The 18,354-nt window shown below is 45.6% G+C and overlaps 1 protein-coding gene across 3 annotated transcripts; it reads right to left on the minus strand.

The window, feature by feature from the left end:
- Positions 1-257: 257 nt before the first annotated feature.
- fgf3 (fibroblast growth factor 3) lies at positions 258-15,774 on the minus strand. 3 transcript variants are annotated; one of them, XM_072591779.1, is made up of 4 exons: positions 15,744-15,774; positions 10,156-10,685; positions 6,831-6,934; positions 258-1,391 (listed from the first exon to the last, which is right to left on the minus strand). In XM_072591779.1, exons 2-4 carry the CDS (start codon positions 10,430-10,432, stop codon positions 1,059-1,061), a joined length of 714 nt encoding a protein of 237 aa, XP_072447880.1. In that variant the 5' UTR covers positions 10,433-10,685; positions 15,744-15,774; the 3' UTR covers positions 258-1,058. The 3 variants fall into 3 exon arrangements, with proteins under 3 accessions (XP_072447880.1, XP_072447879.1, XP_072447878.1); XM_072591778.1 differs by lacking the exon at positions 15,744-15,774 and adding an exon at positions 11,716-11,834; XM_072591777.1 differs by lacking the exon at positions 15,744-15,774 and adding an exon at positions 11,041-11,273.
- Between the last annotated feature and the right edge of the window lie 2,580 nt (positions 15,775-18,354).

An 18,354-nucleotide genomic window follows, 5' to 3' on the forward strand; every position in this document is an offset into this window, starting at 1 on the left:
TAGATAATGTGGTCAAGGGTATTGGGGTCAGACAGGCAAGTGGGGTTGAGACCACAACCAGATCAACCATCATCTTATTGAATGCTAGAGTGGTTGGAGGGTCCGACTGGCCCAATCCTGCTCCTAAATCCAATGTTCCTATATGCCGAAGTGAACGAAACCGAGGACCATTCTGCAAGTGCACATGGTATTTAAATAAACTAAGCACATCAGGATAAGCCTTTATGTACATTCTGGATTAGTGGTGCTGGGAGAGTACAGCAGTTCAGGCAGCATCCAAGTAGCTTCGAAATCGACGTTTCGGGCAAAAGCCCTTCATCAGGAATAAAGGCAGTGAGCCTGAAGCGTGGAGAGATAAGCTTTATGTACATTGTCCAGCCAGCTTCTGAATTCCATTGCAGTTTACTTAGCTTAGACTGAGAGAATTATATTGTACGGACAAGGAGAGCTCCGGCTGTTTTCAGGTGACCCTTTGAACGAACAGTTAATTAATCTTTCCCCATGGCTTGGTAACTGTTTCCTCTTCAAATATTCATCCACTGCCCTTTTGAAAATTTATTCAAATTTGCGTACGTCACCCTTTCAGGCTGTAGGTATCCGAATTCTTATCCCCCACTCCCCATCCCGACACATTCACTGGGGGAAACCCACTCCCCTAAATTCTGTGACCTGTTCTATTTGAATATGTTACGATCCCAAATGGGGTCTACTAAAATGGAACCCCGCGTTCTGTCCACAACGAGGGAAAATAATTAGAGTGCTACTCCACTAATCTGTTGTATTTTCTTCTGATGGAAAAAAGACATACAAAAATAGAACATGTTTCAAATATCACTGACTACAGGAAGTCCCTACAGTGTTCCAATCAGACATTGGAAATGATCAACACGAAAACAACGACCAAATAAAAACTAATTTACATATTTACATTAATTAATATATCACAGATAGTCTCCATCTGCAATGCTAAGTATATCATTCTACAAATAAATTTTGTTCTATTTCAAAAGCGAGTCCCAACAATTATAAACTTTAAGTTACGGCAGCAGTAATCCTGACTATTGGCCGGCTCGTGTCTTCTCGGCTTTACTGGAGCTTTTCCGGAGGCTCTCTCGGAATTTCGAGCTGGTGTGGAATAATTGGACCATTTCGTGGTCTTTGCCGTCCAACACCCTCGGCAAGAAGAGGGAGGACTTTTGAGTCCGGCGGGTTTTGAACCCTCTGCGCGGTCGGCCTTTGCCGTTGATGGAGACGTACCAGAGTCTCTCGGCGCTGTTCCGGCGCCTTGCGCCGCCTGCATTAGGAACGGTCCTGTAGGATCTGGAAGCGTAAGTGTTATAGCCCAGTTCATGAATTCGTTCGACAAACTCACACTCCGGATTGTAGACTTCCTGCAAATGGGTAGAGAAGTTTATGAGATTCATATCCTGAGGCGATAGTGCTCTAAATTATACCAGTCAGCATCAAACTAGGTCCCAATAATTTGGGATCATTTCCCTCCACTGAGTCCCTGAAGGTTCGACAGATTGTTGCTGGTGCAAATAAAGGCGCCATTATGCGGGCCAGTATTTATTATATTAGCTTTATTTTTATGGCAGCAGGAATAATTAAATAAAGCTAACTTTGCTCTGCTCGTCATCCTCCCTGACATTAGCAAACTTCGAGTTTTTGGTTTCTGTGTCAGAGCATCGTTCCTTCGGTTTGTGATAGTCGCTGTAAGAATAGCCTGCTCTTCGCTAATGTGTACAGAACACACAACACACACAGGGAATGCGACATGGCCAGTGTGGCAATCAACACATAACAGATAGTACCTGTTGCAAAGTGACCAACTGTGGTCGTTAAAATTCCAAAATCCTTGCAACCGCGATTTTGGAAATTCGTGCTTGTATTTATTGTGCCTTGGAGAAAGTGAAGGACTGCAGATGCTATTCTTAGAGCGAATGTTACAAAACCAAGGAACGAAGATTGTTAATTGAACAAATGCTGCCTGATCTGCAGAGTACTTGCAGCATTTTCTGTTTCCCCTTTCTATTTCCCCAATGGTGTATTCTTCACCATTGTTTTGGATTAGTGGAGAGAGAATGTAAAAAAAAACCCACGTGGGCCCTTTAGGAAAGAAAATCTGTCATCCTTGCCAGTTCGGTCCTACACGTGACTCCCTACGGGTAGCAATGTGGTTGGCTCTTAAGATTAGATTACTTACAGTGTGGAAACAGGCCCTTCGGCCCAACAAGTCTACACCGACGAGCAACCCACCCAGACCCATTCTCCTACCTGCACATCTTTGGACTGTGGGAGGAAACCGGAGCACCCAGAGGGAAGCCACGCAGACACGGGGAGAATGTGCAAACTCCACACAGTCACCTGAGGCTGGAATTGAACCCGGGTCTCTGGCGCTGTGAGGCAGCTGTGCTAACCACTGTGCCACCGTGCCACCCAGAAGCTGCCATCTGAAATGGCCCCTGCAAGTCATCTGATTCAAGGGACACCTGGGGATGGGTAATAAATACTGGCGCAGATAGTGACGCCCACATCCAGGTACAAAGAAGAAAAAGTGAAAAGTGCAGCTGTTATTTAACTATTCTTCTGTTTAGAAAAAGCACACGCACTTTATTCACAAAATGTGCAAAAGCACATTCCAAGATGTTTCAAATTGAACCTTGTAGAAAGTGCAATGAAATTAAACTTTGCTCCAGAGAGCACGTTGCATTCTGAGGTTGAGGTACTGCACTGTAATTTGCAATACATATGATACCTCCAATGCACATTCCATATCAAGGGTGTGGCTCTAAGAGTTCTACAACTTGCTGTCCGTCAGTATACTATGTAGACAAGCAGGAGGCTGGGAGAACACAGCAAGGCAGGCAGCATCAGGAGGTGGAGAAGTCAATGTTTCCGGGGCAACCCTTCTTCAGGACCCTTCTCCATCTCCCGACGCTGCCTGGCTTGCTGTTTTATTCCAGCCTCTTGTTTGTCTACCTTGGATTCCAGCATCTGCAGTTTTTGTTTGGTCTCTAGGTCAGTTCACTGTGGCAGGTTGGTGGTAAACTGTGATCGTTCACGCTGAACGTCTGTAGTAGCTGCCCATCCTTCATCACATTTCCCCACCCAGAACCTGAACTTTGGAACATGCGAGTCTGCAAACACTCCAGCCTGTAAGGTCAACACGTTTCCCGCCTATTACAGGGAGCTGATGCACCTCCAACCGCCTAGTCTGTGTCCCTGGGAACAATCGGCAGAGCAGTGTCCTGTGTCATAGAACCGCTCTACATGTACCAAAAGGAGACAATGCACCTCTTCCCAGATCTTCCAATAGAAAGGCATATTCCATGAGGAAGTGGGAATTCTCTCTTCCTCATTGTTGCTGCCCTGGTGAGAGGGAGTGTGTTTGTGTGTGTGCATGTTTCAGACCACTATTCAAGTTACCTTTTAGTGCTTGGAGTTAGCAAGTTAGCGCAGATGCTGGAATCGGTACTGAAAACAACAAATGCTGGAGATCATTGCACGGATACTGCCTGATCCGCTGTAATTTCCAGCTTATTTTTTATTGTTTTGTTTTCAGAACCTTTTAGTGCTTGTTGGAAGTTTTGGTGATAAGTCATCCTGCTAAAAGACTTTGAGAACTGGATACTTGAATTTCAGGAGAGATTATACATTTTAGCCTGTTCTCTTTAGCATTTAGAATATTAAGGAAGTGATCCGATCGAATAGGAAAAGACAGGGTCGACAAAGATAAACTATTTCCACTGGATGGGGATTCTAGCTCTCGGGGAATATTCGGAGAATTTGGGCAGACCATTCTGGAGAGATGTTAAGAAGCACTTCTACATATGAAGGGTGGTAGATGGGTGGAACTTTCTTCCAAAAACGGCAGTCGATGCTGGACTAGTTGTCAGTATTTAATCTATGATAAGACTTATTTTTTGTAAAGCAATGACATTAAGTGATGTGCGCCAAAGGCAGGTATTATGGATTGAAACCACAGATCAGCAATGCTGTCATTAAATGGCGGAACAGACTCGAGAGGCTGAATGGCCTACTCCTGTTCCTATGTTCCTCTAACAGTCTGCTCAAGGAAACTACCCAACGCTTGTTTGAATAATTGGCTCATCCCCAAGTCAGCAGGGAGTGCTCTAATCCTGCATCACCTCAATTTAAATCAAATCCTGTTCAGGTAAGTGAGTTCAACATTTTACGGGTGGTATCCCGTTATATGCATTTGTCGCATAAATCAAGTTTCCCCGAATCAAACGGGACGTTTTCATTTATTAAAAAAGGTTATTTTTATTTACTTGTAACGAAATTAGCTCCAATACCCTGAAAGACCAATGAAATACAAGTGCTGGACAATTTCGTCAAAGTTAGTCAGCCCCCCACCCCCGATGGGAAAGCGGTTAGAACCTGTGGTGTAGGTATAATGGGCGCTGCTTCTTTGTTATATCAAAGTTAAGAACTTCCATTTTAACAACTATCCCTTTTTGTTGCGATAATTACGCATTGAATAAAAGTTCATTTTTTTCTAAAGGCCTTATCAGGTCAAACGTCCAAAATTAGTCGGAAGTAATGTTTTAATAATCGCTTTCCTTTTTAAAGTAAAATTTGAAACACATTATAAGCTTTTTGTTAGATAATTTCAACTATCGGAAGTTGCTCGGTTATATGTCTGTGAGAAGTATCAGTCAATCGTGCATATAACTTCATTGAAACAGAGGGACGTATTGAAAAAGCTACTACTGAGACGGTAGCACTCTGATGGGAGATAAGACTGGCTGTGACAGAAGGCTCTCTCTGTCCTCACAGCTCCACTTTGAATAGATAAAGAGATTGGAAGCCCGTGATATCAAACGATGAATAGCATTTACAGCAGAATAAAGGATCAAACAGAAATTAAGAGAGTCCACCCTTTTTGGCGAAGCATTATTGAATATTTGTACAGTTTGCAGAATTGGAACTGGGAGAACTTATGACATGTAACATCAGCCAGGTATCAGACTTAAAACTATTCTTCCATGTGAACATTAACCTAGTCCAACCAAAAGGCTGGACTAACAATTAAATTAACAATCTGAAAAGAATGAACACAATTTATTTCTCACAAGGTCTCTGCTACTGTCCCATCACTCGTTACAAAAGCAACTCTGAGAGGTATTGCAGTTCAGCCAAACTGCATTGTGTTTGACAAACTAGATTTGAATCAAGCCGGAGGGCGGCTGGGGGGGTAGCCAAGATTTGGAAATTGTACATAAACAACTGACGGTGAGGTAGTTAATCTGAAACTTCTGGCGGGGGGTGGGGTTCAATGCGGAGCTTCCCCACTGGTTGGAAGCGGGGCCGGTCACTCGTGCGGTCTCCGGTTTGGGTGTTGCCACATGAATCTCACCATTATCTCCCTCTCCTGCAGCTGGGGGTGGTGCTGGGGCAGGGGGTTGACGGGTGGTGGAGCAGGGGTGGGGGTGGCGGTTAGAGTTCTGGTGGTGACGGTGTTTGATTGGTGTCAATTACTTTCACATTCACACATCAACATAACCATTGATTGGTCAGCGCGCAGTTTCTGGAAGCTTATTTTGGGCTCGAGATGAAGACGGAATGTTTGGAAGTTTGTTCTGTGTTCGAGAAGTTATTGGGAACTTTTAGATTTAGCATTTTCATCACAGTCAGCTCACAGCTGTGTCTGGTTCAGTGAGGAGTCATTTGCCCCCCATCCCCCTCCCCTTTTTTTGATAAAGGTTAGAAAGTGTTCCAAAAGACAACCCCTCATGGAGCAATGGGAATGTGGGCTCCATTCCCAGGGATGTGGTCAAGACCTTCCTCAATCTTGCAGCGTTACTTAACATCCCAGAAACCATCAAAATGATCCACATCACTCCCACCTTCTCAATGTTCACTTTAAATTGGGGGATACCATCCGAGCAAGTCACTTCTTGATGTTATCAGTTAACATCCAGAGACCACAGGATTGTTCATAAAGCAGATTAACAGTTATTGGAGAAAGTGAAGACTGCAGATGCTGGAGATCAGAATCGGGTGTGTGACGCTGGAAAAGCATGGCAGGTCAGGCAGCATCTGAGGAGCAGGACAATCGATGTTTCGGGCAGGACCCTTCATCAGAAATGAGGATAGCAATTATTGTCCGGTCTCTCCAGATTTCAACAGGGAACTGAAACCAGACGTTCAGAGGGCCAGTCGGAAAACCTAGCAGATTGACAAGTGGCTGAGATGGGTGTACCAATGGGAGGGATTAGAGGGATATGGGCCAAGTGCTTGCAAATGGGATCAGATTAAATCGGTTATCTGAGCGGCATGGACGGGTTGAACCGAAGGGTCTGTATCTGTGCTGTCCAGCTTAATGACTCTAACTGGAGCAAACTCACTTCACTGTCAGCCATTGGCGCTGGCTGCTGTTTCTGAGTCAGTACACAACTTCTCTCACTGGCTGAGTATACTTAATAAATAAATATCTGGCTCTCTCCATGTTAAAGGTGTCAGGGATTGTGGGAATATAGAGGATCAGTCGTCATCACGTTGAAGGGAGGAAAGTAACTGACGGACCAGATTGTCTAGTCCAGCTCCATTTTTCGGAGTTTAAATGATGCCAGCTATTTATCTCTGAATAAAAACGTTTAACTCAACAAAGCTAACGGGTGCACTTGGCTATGTTCTTGTTGTAGTGTCTAATACTAATGAAGCTTATTATCTTACCCCATCCTGAGGATGTGTGGAATGCTTTTTAACTGCTTCATCTTAGTATAAGAAATGGGCATCACACCAACAATCACATCATTAAAATGTGTCTTCATTTTAATATTTTTATCACAACGTTAACTCACCGATGCATATAGGCGTCCTCTTTTATTCATAGCTAGGTATTTGCCAGAGAACAGACCTTTAATCGCCACAACTCCCACATCAACAGCAGTTATTTCCAAAATACCTGAAAAAAAGAGAAACAGCAAGGCATGGAGGGGGATGTCACATACGCTGTGGTTCATAGATCATGGCAACCTCAATACAGGAAGAGTTAGGGACCAAAATAAACCGAGTTGAACTGTTCCGGAGATTGTGACATAGCAGGTCTGAACATGCTGATAAAAAAATACCTATAATCGCTCTGTGAACTTCCAACAAAACCCCGACAATATTCCTGCCAAAATAAGAAAGTTGCGTCCATGGGTGCGACAGAAAAATCCAGCTGAAAGAGGCCGAAACTCGGACTAAACAAACAATGTAGGGGCAAATGAAAATAACAAATGCTGGAGATCACAGCAGGTCAGGCCGCATCCATGGCGAGAGAGAGCAAGCTAACGTTTTGAGTCTAGGTGCCTCTTCATCAGAGCTACAGCCGCCTGACCCGCTATGATTCCAGCACTTTCTTTATTTTCTGTTCAGATTCTCGCATCTACAGTAATTTGGTCCAACAATGTAGAGGTAAGTTGATTCCCACTGGTCATTTGGTCTCCCATTATTACATGGTTCCAGCCAATGCCATGCTCACCTACATCTTTTGACCCAAATTTGAGCATCTTATGTTACGATTTTACTCAGTTCCTTTATCAAAATATTTCTAACAGCTGCCATGGGGCTTCGTGAGTTTCCACATCTGTGAACCTTCTTATCTCTTTAATGTGGGATAATTAAAGCCACTACACCTATCACAGGTAGTACAGGTGCTTTTCAGATATTTATATCAATCTCGTAGAACATCAGTCGCTTTCGGCTTAATCTAAACGTGGTTAACTGCTTTGTATCCAGAAAGCATTCATTATCTTGTGTGCTCTCCCGCCACCCTCCTCTGCTGTGTGCCATACATTACGGAAGTCTAACCTTCAGATATTGTCTCTACATTATTTCAGTTAATCCCGGTTCAGGCTATTACAGCAATTCATTGCTAATGGTATCGCGGATGCACCGTAAACAAAAGGTTGGAAGAAGAGGAACAATTTAACCCGCTTTGTGGTCTTAAGAAAACAAATCTGAGTCTAGTCCCTAGAATGGCGCAACGCATTAGAACTGCAATGACACTGACCCTTCAGGGGAAATGACGCGTGTTGGGATAAATCCCTGGAATGGGTCGGCTCCTTCAGAAATGTTTTTCAGAAATGTTTAACCAAAGTGACAGCTCACTGGAGTTAGCCATTGTTCAGGGGAATAAACTAGCTTCCTGTCGCTCCTGGACTGATCCCTAAAACAGAGCCCGGAAAACTGAGTATATTGCTGCCCACAGCACGTGGACTGGCCTCAGCAGGACAAGAACAGAGAGCTCCGAGGTATCAGAACCCAGGAACTGTGCTCCACTCAAACACACCCTCAAATCCTTCATCACACCCCGGGAGAGAACAGAGCGTGTTCAAAGCACATGGCGGATCTCTTAGATTTTATAGTTGAATAGGGGATGGATTTACATCCAGCGATCGACGGAAATTTGCAGAATTGTCGGGGGTGGGAGCTGCTCTGAAATGCTCGGGGGCCGGATGAGAAAGTTGGTGGTTGAATGTGTAAAGCTCATTGCGCTGATGCTGAGCGGAGGAGTCGGCCGTTGTTGGACCCTGGTGAATAGGTAGCGAGCCTGATACTAATATGTCCCTAACAAGCCCCAGGGAGGGGCACTGCTGGAATAACTACTGACATCGCGAAAATAAACTGATCCCCCTCCCAAAAAATGCACAATGAAAAGACATTATAATCATATAGTATCAACTGTTAAACTAAATCTTCATCCAATGTGAGAAGATGCCTTTGGGTAGAATTACGATGAGGGGAAATTTGAATTCAGAAGTTGCAGATTCTAAACCAACCCGTTCCCTGTCCGGACCTTCTGCAGCCCTTGGCTTGAGTTTCAGATCCTACACACTCGGTTCAAGGAGCTTTCCGAGTTTCCAAAAAAGACATGTGGTGTCAAGCAGTGGGATAAAGCCTGGGGCTCATTGCAGTGACATCCAGCTGCACGGTCCAATATGCTCCCGCACCCCCTCACACACCCCCACCTCCCGACACACACCCCAACCCCCACCACACCCACCTCACAAACACACCCACACACCCCACCCCCTCACACACCCCAACCCCCCTCACACACACAACCACCCCCCGACACCCCCACACACATACACCTCACACACAGCCCCACCCAACCCCCTCACACACACCCCCAGCCAACCCCCCTCACACACACACCCAACAGCCCCACCCAACCCCCTCACATACACCCCCAGCCAACCCCCCTCACACACACGTCTCCCACCCCCGACACACCTCCCAACCCCACCTCACACACACCCACACCCACCTCAAACATACCCCCCACACCCACCCCACACATCACCCCCCCCAAGTCCCCTCACACACATCAACCCCCTGACACACACCTCCCACCCCCTCACACACATCTCCCCCACCCCCCTACACGGACACACACACATCACTCCCACCTACACATCAACTTCCCTCACACACATCATGCCCCACTAACATACACCCCTCACCCCCAGCTACACATCACCCCCCTCACACACGCACGTCACCCCATCTCCTCATCACCTCCCAGCAAACACACATACACCACCTTCACCCTCTCTCACACACATCACCCCCCAGTCCACACACCACGCCCTCACACAAACACACATTATACATTTCACCCCTATACACACACGGCCCATCTCATACACACTCACCATCCCTCACACGCACACACCGTCACACATACACCCCCTCACAGACACACACACCCTTACACATACACACGCACCCATAATTCCCCTCACACACACACCCTCTCACACTCCCCCCTCACACACATACTCTCACACTGCCCCCCACACACACCCTCTCACACTCCCCCCTCACACACATACTCTCACACTGCCCCCCACACACACCCTCTCACACTCCCCCCTCACACACACATACTCTCACACTCCCCCCTACCCCCCCACACACACACCCTCTCACACTCCCCCCTCACACACACATACTCTCACACTCCCCCCTACCCCCCCACACACACACCCTCTCACACTCCCCCCTCACACACACATACTCTCACACCACCTCCACACACCCCCTTCACCCCCCCCCCCCCTCCCCCCCCCCCCCCCCCCCGCACCCCGCCACCTCGCTGTCACCTTCGGAACACGGAAAGTTCGGAGTACTCACTGAAGATGCTGTTTTTCTCCAAGCTGCCATCAATCTTCCCGTTCAGGTGGATCTGCAGATGGTACTTGGTGGCACAGTACAGCCTCCTCCTGCGCGGGGCACCCCCGAGATGTTCATAGACACCCCCCCGGCCGCCGGCATCTCTCCGCAGTCTGGGCTCGCAGGCCAGCGATGGGCCGCACGGCTCCCTTGGAGCCGCAGCCGGCGCCCGGGCCAGCGGTGACTGCTGCGCACTCAACTCCAGCGAACTCAGCAACAGGCAGACAGTTATAATCATCGTGGCATGGTCCAAACCCAGGCGGGTACAATCCGAGGCGGAGTGGCCGGCTCAGGGGCTCCCATTAATGAAATGCTCCCGGCGGGCGAGCGGACTGTGGGACGCGGCGCTGCACTCTCTCACACTCCGGGTACTTCATCTGTCTTGACCTTCTGAATTAATCCTCACTTGGCCGGCCCTTCATAATCCCCCTTCAACTGGCGCCTGTTCCGCAGATCCTCCTCCTTCCCAAATAACGTAGGGCAGACTGCAGCTAAAAAAAAGGCACAATTTCACTTAAGACACTATCGTGAGATTTCGGCGCAGCTCCGGCGAGCGACCGCGCATGGGAATGAAAGAACTTTCCTGGGAACAATAGCCGAACTCCAACCAATTGATACAAAGGAGAGGGAAGGAGCTATCAGCCGTGTATGTGTGTGTGTGTGTGTGTGTGAACTCACGGATAAGATTACAACGTGACACACATTGGCTCAATGCGGAAAACCGCATCACAAAGACACCAGCAGCGCATCTGATGGAAGACTTTCTTCAGAGCCCCCTTTTAACAGCCTCACCGCACCCCCCCCCAAAAAAGAAGACTAATTATACACATGAAAAAATATACACACTGAAGGGACAGAGAGACTATTCCCCAGGGCACGCGGGATCTTGCAGTTCCTATCAATGCTAGTTAACAATACGTGACATCCTGAGGTGACTGATGCTAAAATGAAGCAACTTCGAAAGGCAGAGGAAGACGGTCTCTTCTAAACAAACAAAAAGCCCACAGTTTAAATAAAAACACTGAAACTGCATGCGAAAGGGATTCGCCAACGTTGCAAATTGTGTTCTAGAAGGCACTAAGGGCTACAGTCCAGCCCAGTCCCACTCATCCACGTGAAACGACCATTTAACACCTTCTTATAGTCTTCTGATAGGCTGCTGTCGCTTCGGGCGTGTGCAGGACTTTAACGTTGCGTTCTTTGAGTGTACCGAATATCACCTCCCAGCCCCCGCCTCCCCACACCCCCCACCCCAAAACTCGCGCACACCTCCAGCCCAGGCTGGTTATCACAGTCTCCCCCCGCAACCCCCCCCCCCCCCTCACCCGCAACCCTAAGATGATTTCTTCGCCCAATGCAGTCACAGGAACGAAGTGCAGGAGAATGTTACGTGAATATGTAGCACCTCCGTTCGCGAACTGCTCCGGACTGTGCCCAGAGAAATACGCACGGTCTTTTTACTTAAATAAAACTGTTCATCTTTTTAGGAAAAAAGAATGTCTTTCCAAAACAAGCACTCACGTCGGTAATTCCTTCAATACTTTTATTTTCCCTGAGAATTAATTAGCCCACATCTGTCTGATGTGTGATAGAATCACTTGCAGAGTATTCCCCAACTGAGGTACCGCTCGATTATTTGCTGTAACCGGCAGCTCAGAGACTCGAAATGTTTCAGATGCTGATAAACCTGCCGAGTTTTTTCCAGTATTCTCTGCCCTTGTTTCACTAATCCATCCCGGTTTCGGGGTTTACCATCAAGAATGTTCTAAGAAAGTGATGCGCTAATCGGAATCTCGCTTGGAAACGTCCATTCCAAAGAGATATCGAGATATATTCGGAGCGGATCCCAAATTCGTAACATCCGATTTACACCGCGATCCGGAATAACATCAGAGCCCCTGGCCATCTCCCTTACCATCCCGGGTGAGCTGTTTTTACTGGTCAGAAACTCCTGTGAATGGAAATCTGATTGCCTCACGCACAATCCGATTCATACCTTAAGGAAATGCCGCTTGCGAATCGATTTGATCATTGAGGTGTGTGGGGCGGGTAAGGACACAATCGAGGGAACTGGCTGTCTTCAGTTACAATCCGAGCCAGAATGGAATTAATTACAAACTATTCGAGCTAAAATTTGTTTCCACTAGTATCCGATGCATCCAATCAAACCACACAACAAAATCCAATCGTTGTTTAATGTTGCAATGAAGATGTATGTGCTTAAACCAAACCCTTTTTTAAAAAGTTGAATGTTAATCACTGGACTATCAAACAAGTGAAACAGCAACATGCAATGACCTTTGTCAAAATTGCCTGTATCCCGCCTACATGGTGGTTACCATTCTCATAATGGCTACCCATTGACTGTCGGTCTCTGTCTGCTCTCGCTAGTTGCTGGGCTGTCATTTCAACTCACTCGTGAGATTGCCAGGAATTCCCCAGCCAACCCTGCCCTTCACTCGGCCAACTTAGACCCAATCAATCTCCCATTCGGGACAACTCACTCCCCCCCAAAAAACCACCCAACAAAGTTAAAGCGATTGTATAAAATAATCTTCTGTTTGAACACTTATAATATCAAGTGGTTCTTTCCGGCAGACAACAGTCAAATGGAACCTCGGTGACGTAGATTATAAGTTCTCTGGTGACCATTTCTCTCTTTTTAAAAAAAAGAGTCCGCTTTTGATGTGGTCTGGTTCTGACTGAGGGTGGTACTTTAGATGTGGTCTGCTGTCTGGTTCTGGAAGCATTTTTAATTAGCCCTTAACCTCCCAGAAAGTGCTTTTAGTGGCCCTACAGAAACAATACTGGAACAACTTCGTTCATGGAGATTTTTCCTCTCTTCTCTGCTGCCCTTTGCTGGACTTACGGAGACCCCTTTGCCTAACACAGCACTTCAGCCCAAACACAGAGGTTTCTCAAGGGAGTTAGGGACTGAGGGGTTTGGCAGTTGCGTCTTCACTGTGTATCCAACCGAGCAAGGGGTTTGGCAAAATCTATCCCCGTGTATTCGGGATCCCGTTACAATCGCATCGAACATGAGGGGCGGAGACTGTTCAATCTAACCGGAGGTTGTCACTTGCAGCGGGAGCTGTGTCGCTTCCAATTATATCCCGAGCAATTTGGTCTCACTGAGCTTCTGTTCCACACGCCCATTGCTCTGCGTTTGGCTGCAGAAGGATCGCTGTGGTTTCAAATCAAAGTATTCTTTGCGTCAGTTCAAACTACATCGTAAGATGCTGCCGGATCATTCCTATCCACACAACATATCTCCATCATGTACACCGCAGTACAACTGTCAGCGTTCCTAGTCACACGTTTATATAGATACATATATATAATATCGATATCGATCCGGTTTTATGAACAAATAGCTGAATGAAATAGAGATAATGAAAACAAATACTTCGGAGCAGGAAGTGCAGACGCTAAAGAACACTTCGAGATTCACAACACACAATGCACTATCATCTAAGAAGAGGACTCCATCTGCCTAGCGCATTTTCTCAACTGGGAGGGTGTACACAAAGTGGACGCTGGGTGCTCGCTGTTGGAATTAAGATTATAGTCCAACAGGTTTGTTTGGAAGCACTAACTTTCTGAGTGCTGCTCTTTCATCACAGTTACCTGAGGAAGGACCGGCGCTCCGAAAGCTAGTGTTTCCAAATAAACCTGTTGGACTATTTACCTGGTGTTGTGTGATTTTTAACTTTGTACACCCCAGTCCAAAACCGGCATCTCTAAATCATTGTAATTAAGAGGTATCTATTATTAATAACCAGAAAGGGAAGAGGGATCAGAAAGCAATCCCCCCCCCCCCCCAGGAAGCGGAGCATTTTTGATCATTACAAAGTCATGGTGAAAAATGTATTTTCGGATTCACTATTCCCAATTCCTCGTAGGCAGTACATCCTGTTGGGAACTCTCCCTCTGTCTGAACACGTCAATGACTTACTGTGCTCAGTGGGAGCGGGTGAAAAAAAGGGGAAGTTACAATTTGTAGCCGCAACAAACACAAATGGGGGTGGTATAAATCCAGGACCCCCCCCAACACACACACACACACACACACACGCCTCCTTCACCTCTTCCTCGCCAATTAAAAAGTCATTACTTGTTCAAATATTGTGCGTTCTCTGGCCCCAAAGAATGCAATATTCAAGGACGGTCATTAAGTGTTACCTTGCATTCTTAGTCGTTTTGTTAAGCAGAACTACCGCTAAGTACTTCTTTCAATTAAAAAAAGACCAGATTCTTCCTGTAACACTATTGAAATGTTATCTTTCAGAGAAACTGCCGACTGTTTCCTTCCAACCAATTTTGTCACGAAAATGAATGAACGCCCCTCAGCTCTTTACGTTTATAATTCACAAACCATTTCCCACTTTGAACTCTTTTTGTAGCATTTAGGAATTAGGCGCTGATTAATAGCATATACCTAATTGATTTTTTTTTCTGATTGAAATGAAAAATTCGATTAAGAACAGACTGGAATGGCACTATTTTTTATTGGTGTTCACGATAATTTGACATTTTTTCTCTCATCGACAAAGATGCACACCCGCTGTATAACTGACACGCCGTAACCGCCTGTACTGCACCACTCCGCCCAACTGAAAGAATTACCCCAACATGTAGCTCATGTTCTGAATTTAAAGACATTACTTTGCACTGTTCAATATTTTACCCGTCTACACTTTCCTTCCAAGCCCCGCCCAGCATTTTTATATAAGGGGAAATTTCACTGAAAAATAACTACAACTGAAATGATTATGGATGGCAACAATTCACGAATTCCAAACTTTTCTCGCTTCTAAAACAAAATCTGTTTACTTTCATAAACGGACAAGCGTTGAATGAAGTGGGAGAATTTCGATATAGTTTTCAATATGATCAATAATCATTACGTCAGCGTCTGATTGCTAATGTCCCTGGCTCCGGGAAAAATCACAGCCACTGTGCTGACCTTAAGAGAACTAATTCAATCTTTGCGAATAAGCACAAAAGCTACACATTACTGAACCCACACAACATAAAATCTTCGGCGCCAATGGTCTGAACTATCGACACATGGAACGGTTAGAACACAGGGAGAGACCATTTGGTCCGTCGAGTCAGTGCTGGCTCCAGCTAAAATGATTTTGGCTAATTCCCCCTATCCTGTCTTTTCTCCTTAACCCCATAATTCGCACCCCACCCCACACACATTCCCTGACGTAGATTTAATTCCGCTTTGGGAAGCTAATTGGAGGCATTGTTATATAAATGTGTTTTCTCTTTTGCCGCCTTTCGTTCTGTTGACAATCACCTTAAATCATGTCCTTCGCTTCTCAATCCTTCTGCCAGTCGGAACAGTTTCTCCCAGCGCAGAATTCTCATGACTACAGACATAGAACAGTACAGCACAGAAAACAGGCTCTTCGGCCCACCACGTGCAAACCATGATGCCATTATATACTAATCCCACCTGCCTGTACATGGTCTGTATCCCTTTATTCTGTGCCTGTACATGTGTCTGTCTAAATGCCTCTTAAACATTGCTCACGTACCTGATTCGACCACTTCTCCTGGCAGCGATTTCCAGGCATGTACCACCCTCTGTGTAAAAATAAAGCTTTCCTTGCACATCATCCTGAAACCTTTGCCCTCTTCACTTAAACTTGTGGCCCCTGGTATTTGACATTTCCTGAACACCTCCTTCAAACTTCCTCTCAGCCTTTTCATCTCTGAGGAGAACAGCTTCACCTTTCCAACCTATTGGCACCTGTGAATTCTCACTCCACCATCCATCCTTGGGAATCTTCCATGCACCTTCCAATCCTTCACTTCTTTCTTAAACTGCAATGCTCAAAGTTGGGCACAATTCTCTCGATGACGCTTTATATCAAACGCAGGATCTTGTGTATCTTCTATAAAGGCTGCATTTTAACCTGTCTAGCCACATTCAACAAACTGAATAAAAATCTTCCCAAGTCCGTCTGCTCATGAATTGCTTTTAGAATTATACTTTTCCGTTCATATTGTCTCTTCGATCTTTCTATTAAAATGGATCGCTTTAAACATCTCATTAAACAGAATCTATCAATGCACCAGCCTATCTTCGGCCAGTTATTTTGTTTGTTCATGGGATATAGATGTTCCAGGCTGAGCCAGCATTTATTGCCCATCCATAGTTGCCCTTGAGGCATTGATGGTGAGCTGCCTTCTTGAATTGTTGCAGTCCCAGCGAGCAGAAACATCTGACAATCTTTCATGGAGGGAGTGCCAGGATCTGTTTCAGGCACGGTGGCTTAGTGGTTAATACTGCTGCCTCACAGCGCCAGGGACATGGATTCGATTCCAGCCTCAGCTAACTGTCTGTGTGGAGTTTGCTCATTTTCCCCCTGTCTGCGTGGGTTTTCTCCGGGTGCTCCGGTTTCCTCCCACAGTCCAAAGATATGCAGGATTGGCGAATTAGCCATGATCAATTGTCGACTGCGTTCAGGGATGTGTAGGTGAGGTGCATTAGACAGGGGTAAATGTAGAGTAATAGGGTAGGGGACTGATATTGGGTCTAGGTTGGTTGCTCTTCGGAGGGGCGGTGTGGACTTGTTGGGCCAAATGGCCTCTTTCCACACTGTGGGGATTCTGTGAATAGGACATGAACATCGATACATTTCCAAGCCAGGATAGTGAGTGACTTGGAGGGGAAATTTCAACTGGTGGTGTCCCATATATCTTGTCCATCAAGATAGAAATGGCCATGAGTTTGGAAGGTCCTTGAAGTGTATCACTAACCTCTCCATAATTCATCAGACTCTTATGTCATCTCAACTGTAGCCTGAAGGAATAGACGAAGGAAAACACCTGCCTTAGCATGATTCCTGTAAAACCCAAATGTACAAAAGCAATATTTATCACTATTCTCTGAGTCCTGTCTCTCAGCTACCCTTAAATTCATGCTGTCACTGTCCATTTTATTTCACGGGCTTCAGCATTGCTTTAAGTACCTTTGTAGTTTATCAAATGCCTTTTGGAAGTCCTTTATACATGACCAACGGCATTTTTCTCATTAACTCTTTCTGTTACCTCACCAAAACAATCATGAAAAAATTCACACAATTTGCCTTTAACAAGTCCGTTTTGACTTTCTTCAATTCATCCACAATGGTCTAAGTAACTTCTGATTATCTATCATTTGATTCTCTCTAAAAGTTATCTCATTGCAGAACATAAATTAACTCATTGTCAATGCGGTATTTATATTTGCGCCCTTTTTCGTGCAATGTCTGGCAATCGAAGTTCTGCAGTCCTCTGGTACCCAGCCCGATATTTCAGGAGGGCGATTCGAAAATTTGGCCTGTACTTCTGTAATTTCCACGTTTTGTTCCTCTACTAAATTTGGATGGGTCCCACTGAATCCTAGGAAATTATCAACTTTGATTCGCGCCTCAGGCAATTGTCTGTGTGGAGTTTGCACATTCTCCCCGTGTCTGTGGGGGTTTCCTCCGGGTGCTCCGCTTTCCTCCCACAGTCCAAAAATGTGCAGGTTAGGTGAATTGGCCATGCTAAATTGCCCGTAGTGTTAGGTGAAGGGGTAAATGCAGGGGAATGGGACTGGATGGGTTGCTGTTCGGAGGGTCGGTGCGGACTTGTTGGGCCGAAGGGCCTGTTTCCACACTGTAAATAATCTAATCTAATTATGGCAAGCATTTCCAATGCCTTCTTTTCATTACTTTACAAAGTCCATCATATATCTCAACTACCTATTCCTTCATTGTGACTACCGCAGAGACTGGTCTTGGTTAAAGCAGATATAAAGTATTCTGTTAGTATCTCAGCCATCCACAGTTCTGCATGTGCAGATCCATTTTTTGATCCCCAGTCAGACCCATTTAGCAATGATATTTATAGGAGGCTTTTGGATACACTGTTAGATTAGCTGTCAGTCTGTTTTATGCCTCTTTATTTCCTTCTTCACTTCTGCTGTGGTATTTTCTTTTCCACTACAAATTACTGGTTCTGACTTTCTGGTGTGTAGAATGTGGAATCACTCTCAAAGACGACAGAAAATACACGACACAAAATTACTGACATTGTCTGATATATGAGACTGTTTGGTATACACAACATAGAATGATTGACAGATTAATAGACGTAGTAAACATTGGCTGCATATAA

This window comes from Chiloscyllium punctatum, chromosome 22, assembly GCF_047496795.1.
Source record: "Chiloscyllium punctatum isolate Juve2018m chromosome 22, sChiPun1.3, whole genome shotgun sequence".
Classification (NCBI taxonomy): Eukaryota; Metazoa; Chordata; class Chondrichthyes; order Orectolobiformes; family Hemiscylliidae; genus Chiloscyllium; species Chiloscyllium punctatum.

Bases quoted from the DNA above. Each gene is read 5' to 3' on its own strand.
- fgf3 (XM_072591779.1), bottom strand. From the start codon at position 10,432: ATGATTATAACTGTCTGCCTGTTGCTGAGTTCGCTGGAGTTGAGTGCG. The intron at 6,935-10,155 runs GTGAGTACTCCG...TCTTTTTTTCAG, and splicing joins GGAGAAAAACAGCATCTTCA to GTATTTTGGAAATAACTGCT. The intron at 1,392-6,830 runs GTGAGTTAACGT...ACCCATTTGCAG, and splicing joins GAGGACGCCTATATGCATCG to GAAGTCTACAATCCGGAGTG.